The sequence below is a fragment of the Schistocerca piceifrons genome, chromosome 10 (assembly GCF_021461385.2).
Source record: "Schistocerca piceifrons isolate TAMUIC-IGC-003096 chromosome 10, iqSchPice1.1, whole genome shotgun sequence".
Lineage (NCBI taxonomy): Eukaryota > Metazoa > Arthropoda > Insecta > Orthoptera > Acrididae > Schistocerca > Schistocerca piceifrons.
Window position 1 is genome coordinate 119,554,219 of NC_060147.1, and position 20,053 is coordinate 119,574,271.

A 20,053-nucleotide genomic window follows, 5' to 3' on the forward strand; every position below is an offset into this window, starting at 1 on the left:
TCATATGGGACCAATAAATCTAGTACCTATATTTACATTGAGCATTAACATTTTCTGTAGCACTCTAAAAAGGCTTGCTTTTCAAATAAAAAGATCCATAGATTCCCAGTTTATGGAATATGTAAAGATTGATAAGAAAACTTATCAACAAGTAATTCCAAAGACAAAATTGCTTAGAAACTATAGCATAATAAGCTTGTCAGGCAATAAATCAATATCTGTATGGGGATTTGTAAAAACTGAAATAGGGAAGAGTCACGAAGACCATGCTAACACTAATAACATTAATATTACTGAGTGAGGTGGCAAAGTCGTTTGACACTGGACTCACACTCAGGAGTATGACAGTTCAAATCCGCGTCCAGATATCCAGATCTAGGAATTCCGTGATTTCCCAAAATTGCTCCAGGGCAAAGCTGGGATGGTTCCTTTGAAACAGCATAACTGATTTCCTTCCCCTTCCTTGAAACACTCCAAGCTTGTGCTCAGTCTCTAGTGACCTCGAGGCAGACGAGAATTTAAACCCTAATTTCCTTCCTTCCAGTAATATTAGCAAAAAAACCAAATTACATAAATGATTTCTTTATAAATGCTTCTCAGACACTGAGCTTGTATTTCATAAATCAGGATGAACACAAGTATTGTACATGGTGCACAACTTGGGTTTAGTTTCGAATAGAGGCTATAAACATCAAATGTAAAATGTCACCAGGTGCAGATGAAGTGTCACTTATAACCCATACTGTTTCACAAATTGTAAAGTCCTTGGCTCACACTGCTAATTTACCATTTTTTTAGGGAATGGTCCCCCACAGAGAACAAATTTTGAAAATTGTACCTTTATTCAAGAGTGTAAAGTTGGAAAGTATTGATCCATGTCAATTCCTCCAGCATACTATAAAGTATTTGTGAGATTCAGTCAGGGTGCCGATTCTTCTGGATAGCCTGGAATTCTCAGGGAATTATATTTTACCTGGAAAAAACAGGGAAATCTCAGGGAATACAGTGTTTTTAATCTAGCACTGAAATTTAATTTTACTGAGTTTTATAAATCACAAACTTTAAGAGAATTAATATTTCAAAGTGTGTTAATTACATGAATATTATTCTATACAAATTATTGTTGTTTAAAAACTGCAGTTAAACTACTGCTTACAGGTAGTATATCTCAGCAGAGATGAAAGAAAGGTCATTGTTGTGACATCCTCATCTCCTCCAGTGTTAATTTTGCAGGAGTTTCTTCACACTGTCTTCTTCCTCACGACAGTAACACTCAGGGATATATTTTCTTTCTGAGTTTGAGTAGCCATCCTGTTAATGGAACAACAAATCATCAAGTACTTAAGTGATCACAAGCTACTGAACGGTAACAAGATAGCTTTCAAAAAGGTAGAAGCACAGAAACAGCGATGATGGATTACACAGATGAAATAGTTAGAAACATAAAAAAACAACAATGTTAAAGGAGTTAGTTTAGATCTTTCTAAAGCTTTTGATAATGTTGGTCAGGAAATACTTTTAATTAGGTTGCAAGCAATGGGAATAAAATGGAGAGAAAACGAAGTTCTTGGGTGAGGCGGAAAGCGTGGCCGGATGTCTGTGGGGGTTAAGACAACTGTTTTACAGAAGAGGAGCATCCGGGTTCGAGTCCCGGCTTGGCACAAATTTTCAACTTTTGCTATTACATTACCACACTGGCCTGAGCGGCTGGAAGTCATGAGTTTACCATGCATTCTTTCCCTTTCCTTCCCCACCCTCTATTGCTCCAGCAGCATCATCAAGAGTGGTGTCTGTTCTGCCAGACATGTCTGATACAAGAGACACCACTCAAAAAAAATTATATATATAAAAGGAAGAAAGATTAGAGCTAAACACCCCATTGATGATGAGGTCATTAGGGATGAGGGTGGAAAAAAGGTGGTTTCAGTCATATTTTCTAACTGGATCACAGGTAGTGGAACTTGCATAAGCTCATTTTAATCAGAAAATCAGATAAGTATTGGTGCACAGGGTAGTGTGTCAGCCCTTCTTCTGTTCTTTATACGATGCCTGGTCGTATTAATGTGACCACCTGTCAAAATCCTTAATAACCAATTTTTGCAGAGAGGACCGCTTTGAGCATGCAGGAAGAGAGTCAATGAGGTACTGGAAAGTGCCAACAGGAACATAGAGCCATGTCAATGCTAGACCTGTTGCCAGCTGCGCTAGGTTTCTCGGTTGATGACCAGTGGTGCGAACAGCCTGATTGATGTGCTCCCGCACATTCTCAGTTGGGTTTAAGTTCAGGGAGTTTGGTAGCTGGGGGATTACAGTAAACACATCCTCGTGGTCTTCGAACCACGCATGTAAATTATGACCTGCATGACACATTTCATTGTCCTTATTGTGCTCAGGAAAAACAAACTGCATGTAGGGGTAGACATGATCCCCAAGGATAGACACATTCTTGTGTTGGCCCACTGCGCCATCCTCAGTGATGAGATCCCCAGACCATAATGCTTCCTCCTTTGGCCTGGACACTTCTGGCAATTGTTACAGGTTGTTTTCTTTCAGATGTTTCACATCCTGTTGTTGTTGTGGTCTTCAGTCCAGAGACTGGTTTGACGCAGCTCTCCATGCTACTCTATCCTGTGCAAGCTTCTCCATTTCCAAGTAACTACTGCAACCTACATCCTTCTGAATCTGCTTAGTGTATTCATCTCTTGGTCTCCCTCTACCATTTTTACCCTCCACGCTGCCCTCCAATACTAAATTGGTAATTCCTTGATGCCTACTAACCGATCCCTTCCTGTAGACAAGCTGTGCCACAAATTCCTCTTCTCCCCAATTCTATTTCATACCCCCACCCCCAGCCCTGCCAATTAGTTACCTGATCTACCCATCCAATCTTCAGCATTCTTCTGTAGCACCACATTTCAAAAGCTTCTATTCGCTTCTTATCTAAACTATTTATCATCCACATTTCACATCCGTACATAGCTACACTCCATGCAAATACTTTGAGAAGAGACATCCTGACACTTAAATCTATACTCGATGTTAACAAATTTCTCTTCTTCAGAAACGCAGCTTTCCTTGCCACAGCCAGTCTACATTTTATATCCTCTCTACTTTGACCATCATCAGTTATTTTGCTCCCCAAATAGCAAAACTCATCTACTGCTGGTAAGTGTCTCATTTCCTAATATAATTCCGTCAGCATCGCCTGATATAGCTTGACCACCTTCCATTATCCTCGTTTTGTTTTTATTGATGTTAATCTTGTATCCTTCTTTCAAGACACTGTTCATTCTGTTCAACTGCTCTTCCAGGTCCTTTGCTGTCTCTGACAGAATTACAAAGTCATCAGCAAACCTCAAAGTTTTTGCTTCTTCTCCATGGAGTTTAATTCCAATTTTTTCTATTGTTTCCTTCACTGCTTGCTCAATGTGTAGACTGAATAACATCAGGTATAGGCTACAACCCTGTCTCACTCCCTTTCCAACCACTACTTTCCCATTAAGAGACTGGAAGTTATTCGTAAAAAAGTTAATCCCTATTATGCTGTCCGTCACACAAAAAAAGAAGTTATTAATCTGTGGTGATTTCAATGTAAACTTTCTAAGTAATTCTGATAGGAAAAGTTAACTAGAGGTGTTATTAACAACATATAACTCAGAATCAGTCGTCAATTTCCCAACATGTATAGCTCAAGACAGTAGCACTCTAATAGATAATGTATTTGTACAGAAAGCAGATGTAAAGCAAACACATGCTTTCCTTGTGGTAAATGGACTGTCAGACCATGATGCACAACTGATTAACTTACAAAACGTAACTGGGTGTACAGTTCAGAAACCATTAAGTAAAAGTGTGAGGTTGCTCAACCCGTTATTTATAGAGCACTTCAGAGAAAGTTTAAGGAATGTTAATTGGGGAGGTGTATATAATGAGCCAAATTCTAATGATAAATGCAACATATTTCTTGATAAATTTATATCCCTTTTTGAACATTGTTTCCCAAAGAAAATTACTGAATGTAACACCACACACTTTTCAAAGAAACCTTAGATTACTACAGGTATTAAAGTGTCTGCAGAAAGAAAAAGAAAACTGTATGGGACAGCAAGTGTTGTGTTGGCAGAAGAGCCAACACCGTGTTACTAGAGGAGGCCGAAATGCACGCATTTTAGCTCACGCAGGCTGGCGTGGGGAGGGAAGAACTATACTGACGTGAGGTCTGGAACATGACAAGGAATTAGAATTCAGAAAGTGGACATAATTAGTTTGATACTTAACTTTAATCCATTAATGATGGATGTTGCTCTTGACAGTACATGATTCACAACATTGTCTGTTCAGAATTCATTCTAATTACTGAATATGGTGCCTTGCTAGGTCGTAGCAAATGACGTAGCTGAAGGCTATGCTAAACTGTCGTCTCTGCAAATGAGAGCGTGTGTAGTCAGTGAACCATCGCTAACAAAGTCGGCTGTACAACTGGGGCGAGTGCTAGGGAGTCTCTCTAGACTAGACCTGCCGTGTGGTGGCACTCGGTCTGCAATCACTGATAGTGGCGACACGCGGGTCCAGCGTATACTAACGGACCGTGACCGATTTAAAGGCTACCACCTAGCAAGTGTGGTGTCTGGCGGTGACACCACAGCAAGAACTAGTAAAGATCCAGAAATAGTTTTACACTATAAAAATTATTGTAACACACTGAGAAAAGTTGTAAGGAAATCAAGAAATATGTATGTTAGAGAAGAAATTAACAACTCCGGCACTAAAATCAAATCAATACGGAATGTTGTTAGAAGGGAGACAGGAAAAGTAACCACTGGGGTAGGTAGTATTACTATTAAAGAGAATGAGACCGTCCTAACAAACAGTACACAAGTAGCTATTGCTGAAGTGTAAGCACAGGATGGCTTGCCACGAAGAGCAACAAAATGGGGTGTAGAATATTGTTGGTGTACCATTGTGCTGTGTGGATGCCAAGGGTGACAACTGGAGGCATCCTGATATGATAAGAAATGAAATAGCACCACAGACCACCACTTCTGGTTGTTGGGCCGCACAGTGGGTGACAGTCTGGTCGGTATCCCCATCACGGTTCGGGGCGTCTCCAGTTATGTGTTGTGTCTGGAATCTCATTGACTGGAAGAGACTTGTCTTCAGTGATGAGTCCTGCTTCAAACTGAGGCACCGATGATCAGCAAAGGTGTGTCTGAAGATGTTCCGGACAGCGAAGGGATACTGACCCGGCTATAGCCCAATGTACGACCCGACAACCAGGAGTGATAGTCTGGGGTGCCATTTCATTTCATTTCATAGCAAGAGCCTTTTGGTTGCCATCTGTGGCACCCTTACAGCACAGCAGAATGTCGATGGTATTATATGCCCCATTTTGTTGCCCTTCATGGCAAGCCATTTTGGGATTACATTTCAGCAAGATAATGTCTGCGCGCACATGGTGAGAGATACTACCGCTTGTCTCCACACTTGTCAAACCCTAACTTGGCCAGTAAGGTCACCAGACCTCTTCCCAACTGAAAATGTTTTGAGCATTAGCTTGGTATTTTGCAAATTGGACATAATCTGGAATGATATACCTCAGGAGGGCAGCCACAATCGATACCAAGCCAAATGCATTAAGACCAGGAATTGGACCAATACTTTATTGACTTACTCAATTTGTGAAGCTCTTTGTGTTGAATAAATCACCCAATTTTTCTGAAACTGTAATCATTTATTATGTACATTACATCCACCGATTTCTGTCTCATTTGGATAATTCCTTTGGGGCTTTTATTTTTCTTTTTTTCTTTTTACAGAGTACATTCAATTTGGAAAAATGAATGACCTTCAACTGGTATTGGACAGAAATGAGTTAGAATATGATGCACAATACTTTTAAAAATGCATGTAGATCAAGACTCAGACTGGAAAGACCATGTAACAAGACTCTTCAAGAGACTCATTTTGGCAAGTCCTGCTCTGTCAGTCATTTCAAAAGTGTGCGTCTCAAAAGGTAATACAGTGGTTTACATTGTTTACTTCCAGTTCCTTGTATCTTATGGTGGAACAGTTTTTTTTTTTTTTTTTTTTTTTTTTTTTTTTCGGGCTGGGGAGGGGAGGGGGGGGGGGGGGGGGGGTAGGGGGCTAATAGTCAGTTAATTGAACTGTTTTACTTACAGAAAGGGCTGTTTAAATCTTGACAAACAGCTCTACAAGGACACACTGCAAGTCCATATTTAATAAAAATGGTTCAAATGGCTCTGAGCACTATGGGACTCAACTGCTGAGGTCATTAGTCCCCTAAAACTTAGAACTAGTTAAACCTAACTAACCTAAGGACATCACAAATATCCATGCCCGAGGCAGGATTCGAACCTGCGACCGTAGCGGTCTTGCGGTTCCAAACTGCAGCGCCTTTAACCGCACGGCCACTTCGGCCGGCAGTCCATATTTAAAAAATTGTGTGTGCTTGTAGTATCCTCTCTATACATATACAAATGTTTATTGATGACAAGAGCTAAACTGGTAGACCAGCAAACTAATACTGAGGATTGGGCATATCACAGAGCCTTAACATTCCAACCACATTCATTCGAAAGTTATGTTACGTAATCAAAAGTATCTGGACACCAGGCTGGAAATGACTTACTGCTGGAATTCAATATGGTGTTGCCCCACCCTTAACCTTGATGACAGCTTCCACTCTAGCAGGCATACATTCAAACGTGCTGGAAGGTTTCTTGGGGAATGGCAGCCCATTCTTCACAGACTGATTCACTGAAGAGTATTGATGTTGGTCAGTGAGGCCTGGCATGAAGTCGACATTCCAAAACATCCCGAAGATGTTGTATAGGATTCAGTTCAGGACTCTGTGCAGGCCAGTCTACTACAGCAATGTTATTGTCATATAATCACTCCGCCACCGGCTGCACATTATGAACAGGTGCTTGATCGTGTTGAAAGATGCAATCGCCATCCTCGAACTGCTCTCCAAGAGTGGGAAGGAAGAAGTGCTTAAAACATTAATGTAGACCTGTGCTGTGATAGTGCCATGCAAAACAACAAGGGGTGCAAGCCCCCTCCATGAAAAACACGACCACACCATAACACCACAGCCTCCGAATTTTACTGTTGACACTATACATGCTGGAAGATGACATTCACCGGGCATTCGCCATACCCACACCCTGCCATAGGATCGCCACATTGTGTACCATGATTTGTCATTCCACACAACGTTTTTCCACTGTTCAGTCATCCAATGTTTACGCTCCTTACACCAAGCGAGGCGTCATTTGGCATTTACCGGAATGATGTGTGGCTTATGGGCAGCCGCTCAACCATGAAATCCAAGTTTTCTCACCTCCTGCCTAACTGTCATAGTGCTTGCAGTGGACCCTGATGCAGTTTGGAATTCCTGTGTGATGGTCTGGATAGATGTCTGCCTATTACACATTACAACGCTCTTCAACTGTTTGCGGTTTCTGTCAGCCAACAGACAAGGTCAGCCTTCATGCTGTATGTGCCCCTTCACATTTCCACTTCACTATCATATTGTAAACAGTAGACCTAGGGATGTTTAGGAGTGTGAAAATCTCACATATAGACATATGACGCAAGTGACAGGCAATCACCTTACCACATTCAAAGTCTGCGAGTTCCACGGAATGCCCCATTCTGCTCTCTCACGATGTCTAGTGACTACTGTGGTCACTGATATGGAGTACCTGGCAGGAGGTAGCAACACAATGCACCTAATATGAAAAACATATGTTCCTGGCAGTGTCCGGATACTTTTGACCACATAGTGTACTTAAAATAGAGGGCAGATCTTTTGGCAAATCTGCTGCTGCCCTCTGGTCTGGAAATAAGACAGTTTAGTCAAATGTGATGCATGGTAACTTATACACCACAAGCATCACACATTAGAGGGTGCTCTTGCCGGAGAAAGAAGCTGCACACTGTAGGGCTGTGGCCTATATGAAGACGACTAAGGAGGACCTCATCCTGCCTGTGTGGCTGGAAGGAGGTACAACCTGGCATCGTTCTCTGCTTCACTTAATACAGCTTATTGCCTGCCACTTCCAGCCAATCCTTTTCCCACTGACACACGACTTCCTACCTCAATGGCGAGGCGATAGTGTGCAGTGGGACGGCATACTGAACTGAGGGTCACTACATGCCTCCTTGTCTCCTACACCCACTCTTTCATTTTGTGCAATAGCCGCTTGCCCTGGCACCCAGCAGAAAGATACCCCCTTCCCCAGCCTTTCCAAGTGGAGGCTGTTCCTGTTGTTTATGTGATAAGAACAATGTACTTGTGCACTAAAGAATAATTTGTAAAAAATTAACTTGTTCTATATCCACAGATACATTCTCATATGGATCTACAGAACTTGAAATAAATAAATAGATATGCTGGACTACTTTACTGGTTGGAACATGCATTGCACAGACTGAAGGGCACTCAGGGAGTTGGGACAGATGAGGCATTAGCATGCAAGACACATCTCACCTGCTCCAGCTCCCTCAAGACAGCGGATAACTCGGCTTCGAAGACAGTGAAGTCAGGAGGCAACTGATTCTTGAGGAGTCGATCAGGGAAAACATCTGAGCAGCAGACAGAGTACCCTTGTTTAGATCCACCATAGAATACAGCTATGTAGGTGAGATGTTCATTTAAATCGTCAGAAAATTTGGTATTAAAAACATTGGCAGAAGTGCAGTCTCTCCTGTAAATCTGAAATCACTCTGGGTCTCTGCAGAAGCCAGAGTGGCAGTTGGTTAAAACCCCAGATTTGAGCCCATACATGTCCCACACCGAGAGACTCCAGCACGCACTTGACAAAGATTCCAAATGGTCTCATTGCCCGTGGACAATTGGTAAAGAGGTGTTCCATAGCTGGATGAGCAATCGTATGGTAAGCTGAGATATGGGAGTAGTGAGGAACTTACACAGCTGACATACTATGAAAAGTTGCTGTCAGACGGTAAGCAGTGGTCTACCAGCCTCAGCACGGAGACTGGGTATGGGGCCATCATGATACCCTCACGGAGGACAGCGTCAGTGATCTTCAGGTAAGAAGACCTTGCTGACCAGTACTCTGTGCACCCACTGCCCAGCCATGGCTGCGTGAAGGCCCAATAAAACTGGACCAGACATACCCTGTCAGCTCCCCAGGACCTGTGGCTAAGACAGTTCAAGATGTCTAGCGCCTTATGGACCCTCACCTTCAGGTCCTCGAAGCATGGTAACCGCAACAATTTGAAGTAAAAAATGAGGCCCAGAAACATCACAAGCATTCTTTAAAAGTAAGAATAATGTCCCACATGCTCAATTCAGGTGAATTAAAAATACGAGAGAAAGATATAATGATCATGTACACACTTCTCTGTACAAATATAAAAACAGTATTTGCAACTGACTCGTCAAACCTCTTCACTGTATGTTGCAGATGACAACTTGCCATTGTGGTATTGGAGGAGGTGCAGGAGACTGCAAAATTTTCCACAAATAAGGAGCATTGACAGGAATCTGTACTGGGCAAAGAGGGTGACAGTTAAAACATTGCCCTGGGAAGCACCATTCTCCTGCACAAAACTATCTGACAGCACATCTCTGACTCTGTCCTAAAAAGGCATCTTGAAAGGGAGGACCAAATGGAGATGGAGAAGCAGCCACAAAAGTCTCAGTGACAGAGCTGACTGAGAATACTGGGCCTCCAAGTAGTGTCATATGCCTTACTGGCGCCACAAAAATATCCCTAGGCAATGCTTATTCTGTAGGAAAGGCTGCTAGATTTCCATTTCTAGCAGTATCAGGTTGTTGACAGCTGACCGACATCACCTGAATCCACTCATAGAGGTTCTAAGAGGCTGACTGGTCTCATATATCCAGACCAGATGATGGTCGAACATGCACTCGTGGGTCTTTCCTACACAGTTCGTTAAGGTCTTGCTCTGATATCTGCTGGCTCATGTTTGGTACTTTCCTGATTTGAGGAGAGGTGCCAAAATTGCCTCTCACCACGAGTTGGGAAACTAGTCTGTCAGACGTAAAGAACTAAAAATTCATAAGAGAATTTCCTTTGGACTATTTGCAAGTGTTGCAGAATGCAGTACGGTATTTTGTTGTGACTCAGCACCAATCACAAGTGTTCACAAGGAGAGTGGACAGTTGTAGGAGTCTGCATTGGTGGAGCAGAAGTCCAACTTTACTGTCTCCACGGTGGCGCGGTAATGACGGAATACTGGATCCTGACCAGCAGCAGTGGTAGTCGGTGCAAAATGCTCTGCCATTGTCAGTGCAATGGGTCCTGGTGTTGTTTGGAGACACCCTGTTTCAACAATGCCACTATAGGTAAACAACTGCCTTTACTGGGAGTCCTGATGGCTGTCCATAGTGGTCTAGAATCGTTGATAGAGTCCAGGAGTGCTTGTAGTTGGAAGAAACCACAAGTCACACCCGCCTATAAGAAGGGCTGTAGAAATGATCCACAACACCACTGTCCAGCACCCTTGACACCAATTTGTTGTAGAATCTTAAATCATATTCTAAGCCAAACATAATGAGGTATACTGAACAGAACGGTCTACTCATGCCATCCAATACGGATTCAGAAAATGCTGATCATGTGAAACCCGGCTTTCACTTTTCACACATTACATCCTGAAAGTGCTGGAGCAAAGCAGTCAGCTAGATGCAATATTTCTGGAAAGCATTTGACTCAGTATCACATTTACACTTATCAGCAAAAGTGAGACAGTATGGGGTATCGAGCAATATTTGTGACTAGACTGAGGATTTTTTGGTGGAAGGATGCAGCAAGTTATCTTGGATAGAATGGTCTACAAATATAGAAGTAGCTTTCGGTATGCCCCAGAGAAGCATTTTCGGACACTTGCTGTTAGTTATGTATATTAGTGACCTTGCAGAAAATGTTAAGAGTAATCTCAGACTTCTCACGGATAATGCAGTTAGCAATAATGAAGTACTGTCTGAAAGAAGCTGAATAAATATTCAGTCAGATCTTGATAAGATTTCGGAGTGCTGCAAACGTTGTCAACTGGCTTTAAATGTTCAGAAATGTAAAATTGTGCACTTCACAAAAAAAGTAGTATCCTATTACTGTAATGTCAGTAAGTCACAGTTGGAATTGGCCAACTCCTACAAATAGGTGAGTGAAACACTCTGTAGGGATATGAAGTGGAATGATCACATAGGCTTCATTCCTGGTAAAGCAGATGGCAGGCTTTGGTTTATTGGTAGAATGCTGGGAAAATGAGAGCAGTCCGCAAAAGAGATTGCTTACAAATCACTCATGTGATCCATCTATAACAAACAGGACTAACAGAGGATATTGAACATAAATAGGAAGAGAAGCATGAATGTTTACAAGTTAGTTTGACCTGTGGGAATGTGTCACAGACATGCTGAAGAAACTGAACCATTGACAGATTCTTGAAGATAGACATAAACTATTCCAAGAAGGCTACTTACAAAGTTTCAAGAACTGGCTTTAAATTATGACTTGAGAAATACACAACAATCCCCTAAATATTGCTCCCATAGGATTTGTGAGGGCTAGATTAGATAAGTTATAGCATGCAAAGAGGCATTTAAATATACATTTTTCCTGTGCTCCATGTGTGAATAGATCTGAAAAAGACCCTAATAATTAGTACAAATGAAACCTACCCTCTGCCACACGCTTCAAAGTAGTTTCCAGATATAGATGTAGATAAAAAGGCCATGGCCAACTTCCTGTCCTATCCTCACCTAATCTGATGGTAGATTTCTCTAATGTATCTAATATATCCTATACTGCTGTCCCAAATGGTCATAGAGTAAACAAATGAATGAAATAAAATGAATTAGCAAATATGATACAGCTAGTGTGTGGCAGGTGCCCCAGAGATTATTTACTAATGGTTACATCACCTAACAGTCACACACTTTCATGGTATGAAGCTGAAAATGAGGTTGAATTACATGTTTGTACTAGCCTATCTACAAGATCTAGGTGGTTAAGCGAAGATCCTCATTCTCAAGGAAACAAAATGTTCTTCTGTTTTGTACAAGGGCAGTTTCTGAGGTATGCCAAGAGCTTATTGTGACATTTACGAGTCCAAAATACAGATAGCTTATCTTTACCAAACATAGTCTCAGACTTTGCTACTGAAGTCCCCAGCCACTTAGAAACACAGACGGCGCAAGTAATTAGCCTTGATTTTACAAATCTGACCACATGACAAGTAATACTCTCTTCTGGTAATAACCTCTAAGCCAGAGATGATCCTCATTAAAATGCAGTTACATGGGTTACTGAACATATAGATAATTATTATGATTGTAATGGATTGTTCTGTTTCATACAGAAAAGCTAAAAGTTCTAAGCCAACCAACAGGAAAAGATATTTGAAATAAGCTTGAAAAAAGGTAATCAAAATTATGAATCAGATAGCTCCCACACTGCACTCCCCTTTCCCCAAATACGAAGCGAGTTTTACTAGTTTATGAGAAGCATTGTCGAACATGGAAAGGTTTATATTTCTGTGCTGGTACATTACTTGTTCTGGGCTGTAGGGAGGAGTGAGATTTTACATCCATATCAAACTATCAAAATTATGGTTTGCCCCCGGGCTCTTTTAATTACTTCTGGTAAATGTCTGCTCAGTCTCTAATGCCCTTGGTACCAGTATAAAGTTTAAACTTTAACATCCTTCTCTTCTTACAGATACATTAATAAAAAAAAAAAGACATGCCTACCTAGATAAATATGTAACTTATAGCAATATTTGCAGTAGCTGGTATGAAAAAATGTATTTTCGTGTTTTCTTTCCTTATATGAAAAGCATCTTTTGGCAACAGGGCGCACACAGCGCTCTAATAAAGTGATACCAGACATTTTTGTTTCAGGGTATTTGAAATGAATGGGTTTTAAATTACCATACAATTATCGTTAATCAGTACATGAATGTCAAAAATCGCGAATATTTTTGATTTTATACAAAGATTAATAATTATTGTTGTCGGGATTATAACATTATCCAACAGCTGAAATTTACGCTCGCTGAAGTCACAATAGAAGCATATAAAGCGGTATATTAGAAACGAGAACTTATCGTCGAATTAAGATGCTACGGGTAATAATAAAAAAGGTTTTTCTCTGTGAGCCACGATATCACTCTTTCAGTAATTCAACCCGAGCACTGCTGAGCTTTCACTTCTTTCCACATTATTTAACAATTCCACAGCACGATGTACTAACCAAATACTGCCAAAATAATGATCAGAAATATTTCATTTCTGCCTTGAATAATCCCTGAAATCTGTCAATAGTTGACGCATTGACAAGCCAATAGGCAGTGATTCTACTTAGATTTGCTTGTCATATGTGATAGCAATTGAGGGGTTTTGCTTACAGCATGACGCCATTTTGACGCAAGAATAAAATGTGGGGCTAAGTACCTTTATTTGGAGTGTCTAAACGAATAAAAAATTCTGGAAAAGTATGCGAAGGTTGTAAACAAGTTTCCTCCATTGACGAAAACACGTAGTTTTCAAGGCCACCTAAATTGATACATCGATACACTGTTGTTTACTCAGGATTACGCCGCGTGCTGCCTCTGGTTTATCTCGTTAGAAATAGGTTTTATTTTTGTGAAATGCATCACATAATTAATAAAAAATAGTCTATATCGTTGGTAATATTGACACTGTGTTGCCTTGTTATTTTAGCATCCGGTAGGCTGTAGATATGTGCAAAAAGTGTTAAGGAAAAAAAGTGCGCCATATTGCCTGTAGCAAAGTGCTGTGTTTGTCTGCAGTGTGTTGTGAAATGTGTGTTGTTTGTACGTCTGTGAAGTACTTAATGGTTTTAGAAGCAATAATAAAGTTTACAAATTGATGAATCATAATTTGGAGAAAATGTTTATACCGTATTTATACGATTCTTGCGTGCGACTATTCTGGACACATTGTTCAGTGAGATCAAATTAAATTTTTTAGCAGAGCAAGCGGAATTCATGAAGATTAGACGTAAGCGAAATGTGTAGTACAATGCCCCTGACTTTCAGCTTTTGTAAGTGCTTCGTGGAGCTGGACGTCGTTCATATTCCATTGGATGGCTATAGAATTAGAGACGAGCGACTTCATAGTCGCAGGCAGGTTAACAGTAATGCGACGTTCAGGCAGCTGTAAACAGTTTCGTGTGTTTCACACTGAAAAAGCCCATACGAAGTCCACATAGAAAGGAAAATTGCTTTCTAGTGGAAATATGTGTTTAAAATAAATCAAATAAATGGAGACTTTTGTTAAAAGATATCCTTTACTTTATATCTGTTTACCTCCGTGAGGCCTAATTTGTGTTCAGGGCCTATTTAAGTACAAATATCCCCACCGTTCAGGTATTAAGTGCCAAAGCCTCACAGAGACAGTGTGCTATGATCAATGTGACGTTAAGGCAGTCTGTTAATAGCATTTGTAAGAGCAGGACGAAAACTCGTCAGAAGCAATGGTTGGCAGCTGGTGCATCAAGTCTACATTCCTGGTCGTCGCATGCTTCTGTTTCGGTAAGCTGTAAGGCGTCTCTATGTGTACCTAATAACATTCTACTCTACCAATTCTACGTCCAATCTTGTTTAAATCTGAGATAGTTGCAAGGTGGTAGGTACTTGGTTCAGTGGTGTCAAAACTGTGCAGTTTTAAATGACTGACAGTACTATTATTTGCAATTTTGAAATTTGTTTGAAGAGATGTTTCGCAGCGGAGACGTTAATGCTGTGCTTTCAGTGTAAGCCTTTTAAAAAAAACTGCTCAAATGGGTTGTTAAACGAAAGACAACTTGTTGGATGCAGAAGTTTCTTGCTGCTTGTTGACATTGTTTACTATGTCAGTTCTTTGAAAATATAACAGTATGAGTTCTCCTAGAAGCAATGAATATCAGACTTGTTTCTGTTTTTATTTATCAAGGGCATTTGTAATCATTAAACGTGTTTCACTAGTAGGCCTGCTGTTGACATTGTGAAGACTGTATATTTAATATGGAGTGAATGTAGACCTTTGTGTATGTCACAGATTGTTCTGTTACCACAGTCTTTATTTCGTTTTCACACAAAGTTTTCACCTTCCAACGTAACGTAAACATTGGTCCATGCTACGGAACAGCCTCACATTACAGTCAAGATTTCGAGTGGGGACACTATCACACTCTAACCCTATTCAAAAGTAAGATTTTGTTAAATGATTAATATGAACAAAATTATCCAGGTGAATGTGAGTTGTTTGATATCGACTCACAACTAGTCCATATAGGTTCATCAAACATCTAAAAGTCTAACCTTGACTAAAGGAAATTTTGAATGTTTAATATGATTTAGTATCTGCACAGGTAAGTAACAAGCTACATGTCAAAAGATTTGGAATCCAATCTTCAGTTGGCTCTTAGGTTGTTGTGGCACTTAATGCACCTTTAATCATTGGATGTCTTTTCTTGCCTGAGTTGAAAGTTGCACCATGGTTCAAGTCCTTTGCCACTGTAAATGCATTGTTGAATGATAGGTAAGCCAGTGTGCAAGTTGGAGGCAAGGAAGCCTTTCCTACATTCAGTAAGAACAGTGCCTACCAAAGCATGATTGTGTTCAGTCCAATCTTCAGATTATGTTAGTGTTACTATTGATAACTTTCAAATCTTTTAAAATTATTCAAATACTAGTACATCAGTACTTTGTTTTAAAATTAGTTGCCATCATCAGAAGCTATAGCTATTGGACATAAACCTCTATCCATACATAACTTCACCTCTTTTAATAGATTTTAATATATCCACCTAAATAGTGAATGTGCTATAATAAGCAAACAACTGTTCAAAAATATGATTAAAGGGTTGGTGCCTTTTGTACTGTTGTGCAAGACACGAATTTGTAGAGATTGTAAATGGAGAATTGGAACTGTTGTTTACATACAATATAAAGTGCCTGTCATTGGTATAATTACAGAAGCAGTTGATCATAACTGCATGTCTGTGGTATTGTGTAGTTTTTGCACATCAAGATGTGATCTACAGAATACTTTATGTGAATGAACTAATGATTGTTTTGTGGCCACTAAAGTATTTTTAGATTCTAACTAGAACTACCTGTGCATACTGCTGTTTTTATTTTAATTTAAAATATTGAGAAACTCAAATCAAGGGCTTGTGATGCCCATCTATCTTTGAAATTACTTATGTAACATGGTGACAACATCTCACACTGTCTGTATTGTACATTGCATCAGGACAATAAATTTTTCGTTTGCACACATAAGACGTTGATCATTATGCTTTGACAGCCGGTGGGGTTTTGCAGTTTGTTTTCCTGGCTGCCAATTTGTGGATATAGCATTGACATATTCATCCTGAAAAAGAAAATGTATATATTTTCTACCTAATTCAGTCAGTCGAGGAACTGTTTCCTTAAGTGGCCTTTTTATTGTAATGCAGGTCAGTAGGTAGGCCTTAAATAGAAGAGGGTATCAAATTGTTAGAAATATATCCCATATATCAAGTTCATTATAACTACTGCAATATGGAAGATTGCATCAAATGAAAATTAAATTAAGAGTCTTGTATAAATGTTAATGAAATGTGCATACATTGCATAAAGGACATATTGTGTACATTATGTGTAGCAGACACAAAGTGTTTGATAAATAATATGTGTTGTTTTGCAAATTGCTCTGCCCTTGATCCCAATTGTGTGCGTGGAGTGTGTGTTAGTGGTTGGGTTGCATGGGGCAAGTTTTAAGGCAAGGAGTATTGCATGGGTAGGAAACTTGGGATGAGGATAATGGTTGGAGAATGTCATAAGGACTGACAGTGATGATGTGGGAGTTAGGAGGGTGACATTGGGTGATGTGTGTGGGGCAGGATCAGATCTCATTTCAGAAGTTGACTTATCATAGTAGCCTTTCTCGTGGTACTCCCCCCCCCCCCCCTTTCGTGTGTGTGTGTGTGTGTGTGTGACGGGCGCGCGCACGCACGCGCGCTAGGTGTATTGTCAATGGAGTGAAACATAGAGTATTGGAAGTGTGTGCTCTACCATTTGATCTTTTTAATTCCATACCTGTTGCTGTAGCTTACCTTCCGACAACTAGCAAACTGGGAGTGCTATACACAAAGTACCAACTTCTTGTGAAAGATACAAGAAACGATTCCTTTCACTTGTGTATGATAGAGCCTACATTGTGAATTTTTTTCATGGTGTATTATACAACACTACAATTGTTAACACACATACTCACACAAAAAGCAGTGCTATATTTTCACTGGTCACTCCAGAAGGCAGGTGACTGACAGAAATAGATACCTGTTGGTTTTGGCTGGTGATGTATTGCATGTTACATTTTTTTCCTGTTCTTGTTATTGATGCCTCGAAATTTGCCAGTGTCAGTAACTGAAATGTATCAAACCACGATGTGAACATGAGAGTTTTCATATAGGCTACAGTCTAGATCTAGACCAGAGCCAGTCATGGTGATGTTTCTCTACTGCTCATGGGTTGGCAATACGCCAGCTTCATGTAGCCATTTGGATAATTTCATGTAACCAGTGAGAGACGAGAAAAGAGGCCAAAATTGAGACTTTTCACGTCAACCAAGAGGTTTACGTTAGGTTGGAAGTTGATGATTTGGTGGCATCGTGGCAGAACCAAGGAACGGGTCAGGTATAATGAAGCTGACTGATCAGTAGTATAGCTCCAGGTCTAGGCTTTGCTGGGAGATAATTTGGTTTTGCGTTGGTGAAGTCAACAAATATGTCATGTAAAAAGAAGCATTCTGTGGGAATGAAAGTTGTGGTGACAGACTGATTCGTAGCATGGCCTGAGGTCTAGATAAGTTTGTAAGATGGTAATTGGGTTAAGAGTTGGTGAAGTCATGACTGTGTCACCTAAAAAGGAACTTGGAATGAAGGTTGTGGTGTCGAACAGAAATGTAGTGTTGCCCGATCCCTAGGTTAGATTCGGAGGTGACTGTTTGTTAATTGGTGAAGCCAATGAATGGGAATACAATATCTTAGACTTGGCGAGGAGATGATCTACAGCGTAGCGCAAGTTCTGGGTTGAGTTGTAAGATGAAAGTTCGGTTGTGAGTTGGCAAAGCGGTATCAGACTGGACAGTGATTGCATATGAGAGATAGTGTGACATCATTCTTGAATAGTGCTCATGTGTGGGAACCTCAGCAAATCAAAATTAAGGAAGAGGTCAAAAGTACAGTATCGCCATGTTTTCTGTTCAGATTATAACACACCAATGTAGTCAGTACCAAAGTTTTTTTAGCACTTTCCCAGGGAGTTTAATTTGTGTTTTCAGATGAAAGGTGATGACACTGTGAAACATTATTTGAGAAGTTATGAGACACAATATTTCAATTAGGCTGTTAAACAATTTTACCGCCTCCAATCTGAATTTAATGTAGAGTTCACATGACAAGGGAAGAGCCTGGTGTTTACGTGGTGACATCCACTTGTTCCATGTACATATCAAATGGGAAACGGAGACTTATGAAATACATATTCCTGACATTGGCAGAATGAGGCCACTGTATAGTATAATGAACTTGGGAAAGACAAATACTGCAAGTATATAGTGCCATCACAAAGGGAACTTGAAGTATCTCTGAAAGTGCAGTTGCACGTAAACCTTGCAAATACTATGACATACTTCGATGTATGTTACACTGTATAAAGAATGATTAGCTTGATTGTTTACTATATTCCATCAAGGAACAGCTGGATGTTCCAGTTACACATTATTAAAACTTTTATTCCCTTTAATATAAGAATAATTTTATAAAATTATCTGGCCAATACCATAGAATTCCCTGGTGGGATTGGGCTTTGAAAAGGAAAAATTCTTGTTATTGTACAGCTCTTTTTATTTATGGGTTAACAGCTACTATTATTGTTACGGAAAACCAAACTGTAAGTTGGACTACTGTAGTGCCTTCTGGTGAGCTAACGATGTAGTGTTGCGTTTACTTGACATTGTAGTCTGTATTCAGCTGTGGTATGAGCACGAACACTGGCAGTTCACACATTGATCTTATGTTTAGTACACACAGTTTTTTTTAATTATAACATGCTTATGTCCAATGTGTTCCACGATCCTTATACATACATTTGTGCTATGACATGATTCAAAATGCAGATGGCAGAGATTGTTTGAATTGTAAAGTTGAAAGTACATAACTTTCCGTATGTATGGGCAAGCCAACTCTATTTGGTTATATCCTGTCAATATGGTTCTGTCCTTGCAGGTCCGAAGATGGTAACATAGTATATATTTGGTTTCAGTTCCTTTGGACATGACCGAAAGAACACTCATAATTTTGATCCAGCAGCCATTATGAATTAAGACACAAAGTAGTTAGACATGAGTGCATGTGGCTTTTGAGTGAAATGAATGGGGCAAGTTGAAAATTTATGCTGGGCTGGGATTCGAACTTGGGTTTCCTGCTTACCAGGCAGATGCTCAGACTACCAAGCCATCCACACACAATCATCATTGCCACTGCATGAACTATCCTAGCATGATATACATATATTTTTTTTGCAACTGCACGGAGTACTCTAACACGTGTGTCGTTATGACCAGCAACCTGCTATCGATATTAACCCATCTAGGCGATAGCATCACCACCTGCCGAGGAATGACTGCTAGTCAGACACACACACACACACACACATACAGTGCATGTAGTATCAGTAAGCTTACTGTCTGTGTGTCGGACAGGGAAGGTGCACAATCGTAATTTGACTGAGGACAGATTGTGGGCTGGGAGGCTATGCATGAGCATTTTGAAAACTGCACAACCTGTTGGGTTTTCGAGAAGTCCTGTGGTGAGTGTCTTCAGCATGGGGAGTGACCAAGGTTAAACTACGTGCAGACGTAAAAGAGGACAGATGGCGAAATGTGGTGAAAGTAACATCGGACTTTAATTGTGGGTGGAGTACAAGTGTGTCTGAACCCGCAGTACACTGAAGACTCCTAGCGATGGACCTCCATAGCCTA

The 20,053-nt window shown here is 40.3% G+C and overlaps 2 protein-coding genes across 6 annotated transcripts in view; one reads left to right on the forward strand and one right to left on the reverse strand.

Annotated features, from left to right (window-relative positions):
* Window positions 1–13,560, reverse strand: part of LOC124718856 (F-box/LRR-repeat protein 2-like) — a 143,463-nt gene extending 129,903 nt beyond the window's left edge. For 2 of the 4 annotated variants that reach the window (XM_047244484.1, XM_047244481.1), the window contains exons 1-3: window positions 13,272–13,427; window positions 1,157–1,311; window positions 839–973 (exon numbers count right to left, since the gene is read on the reverse strand). The gene's annotated coding sequence lies outside the window, so the exon portion shown is untranslated. Of the gene's footprint in view, window positions 1–838; window positions 974–1,156; window positions 1,312–8,515; window positions 8,595–13,271; window positions 13,428–13,471 lie in introns of those variants that run through there. The other 2 variants (XM_047244482.1, XM_047244483.1) reach the window with 2 other exon arrangements.
* Window positions 13,561–13,745: 185 nt separating this feature from the next.
* The window catches only part of LOC124719078 (activin receptor type-2A), a 123,368-nt gene continuing 117,060 nt past the window's right edge, over window positions 13,746–20,053 (forward strand). For both annotated transcript variants that reach the window (XM_047244759.1, XM_047244760.1), the window contains exon 1: window positions 13,746–14,574. In XM_047244759.1, the coding sequence (XP_047100715.1) occupies window positions 14,517–14,574 (58 nt within the window). In that variant the 5' untranslated portion in view covers window positions 13,746–14,516. The remainder of the gene's footprint in view (window positions 14,575–20,053) is intronic.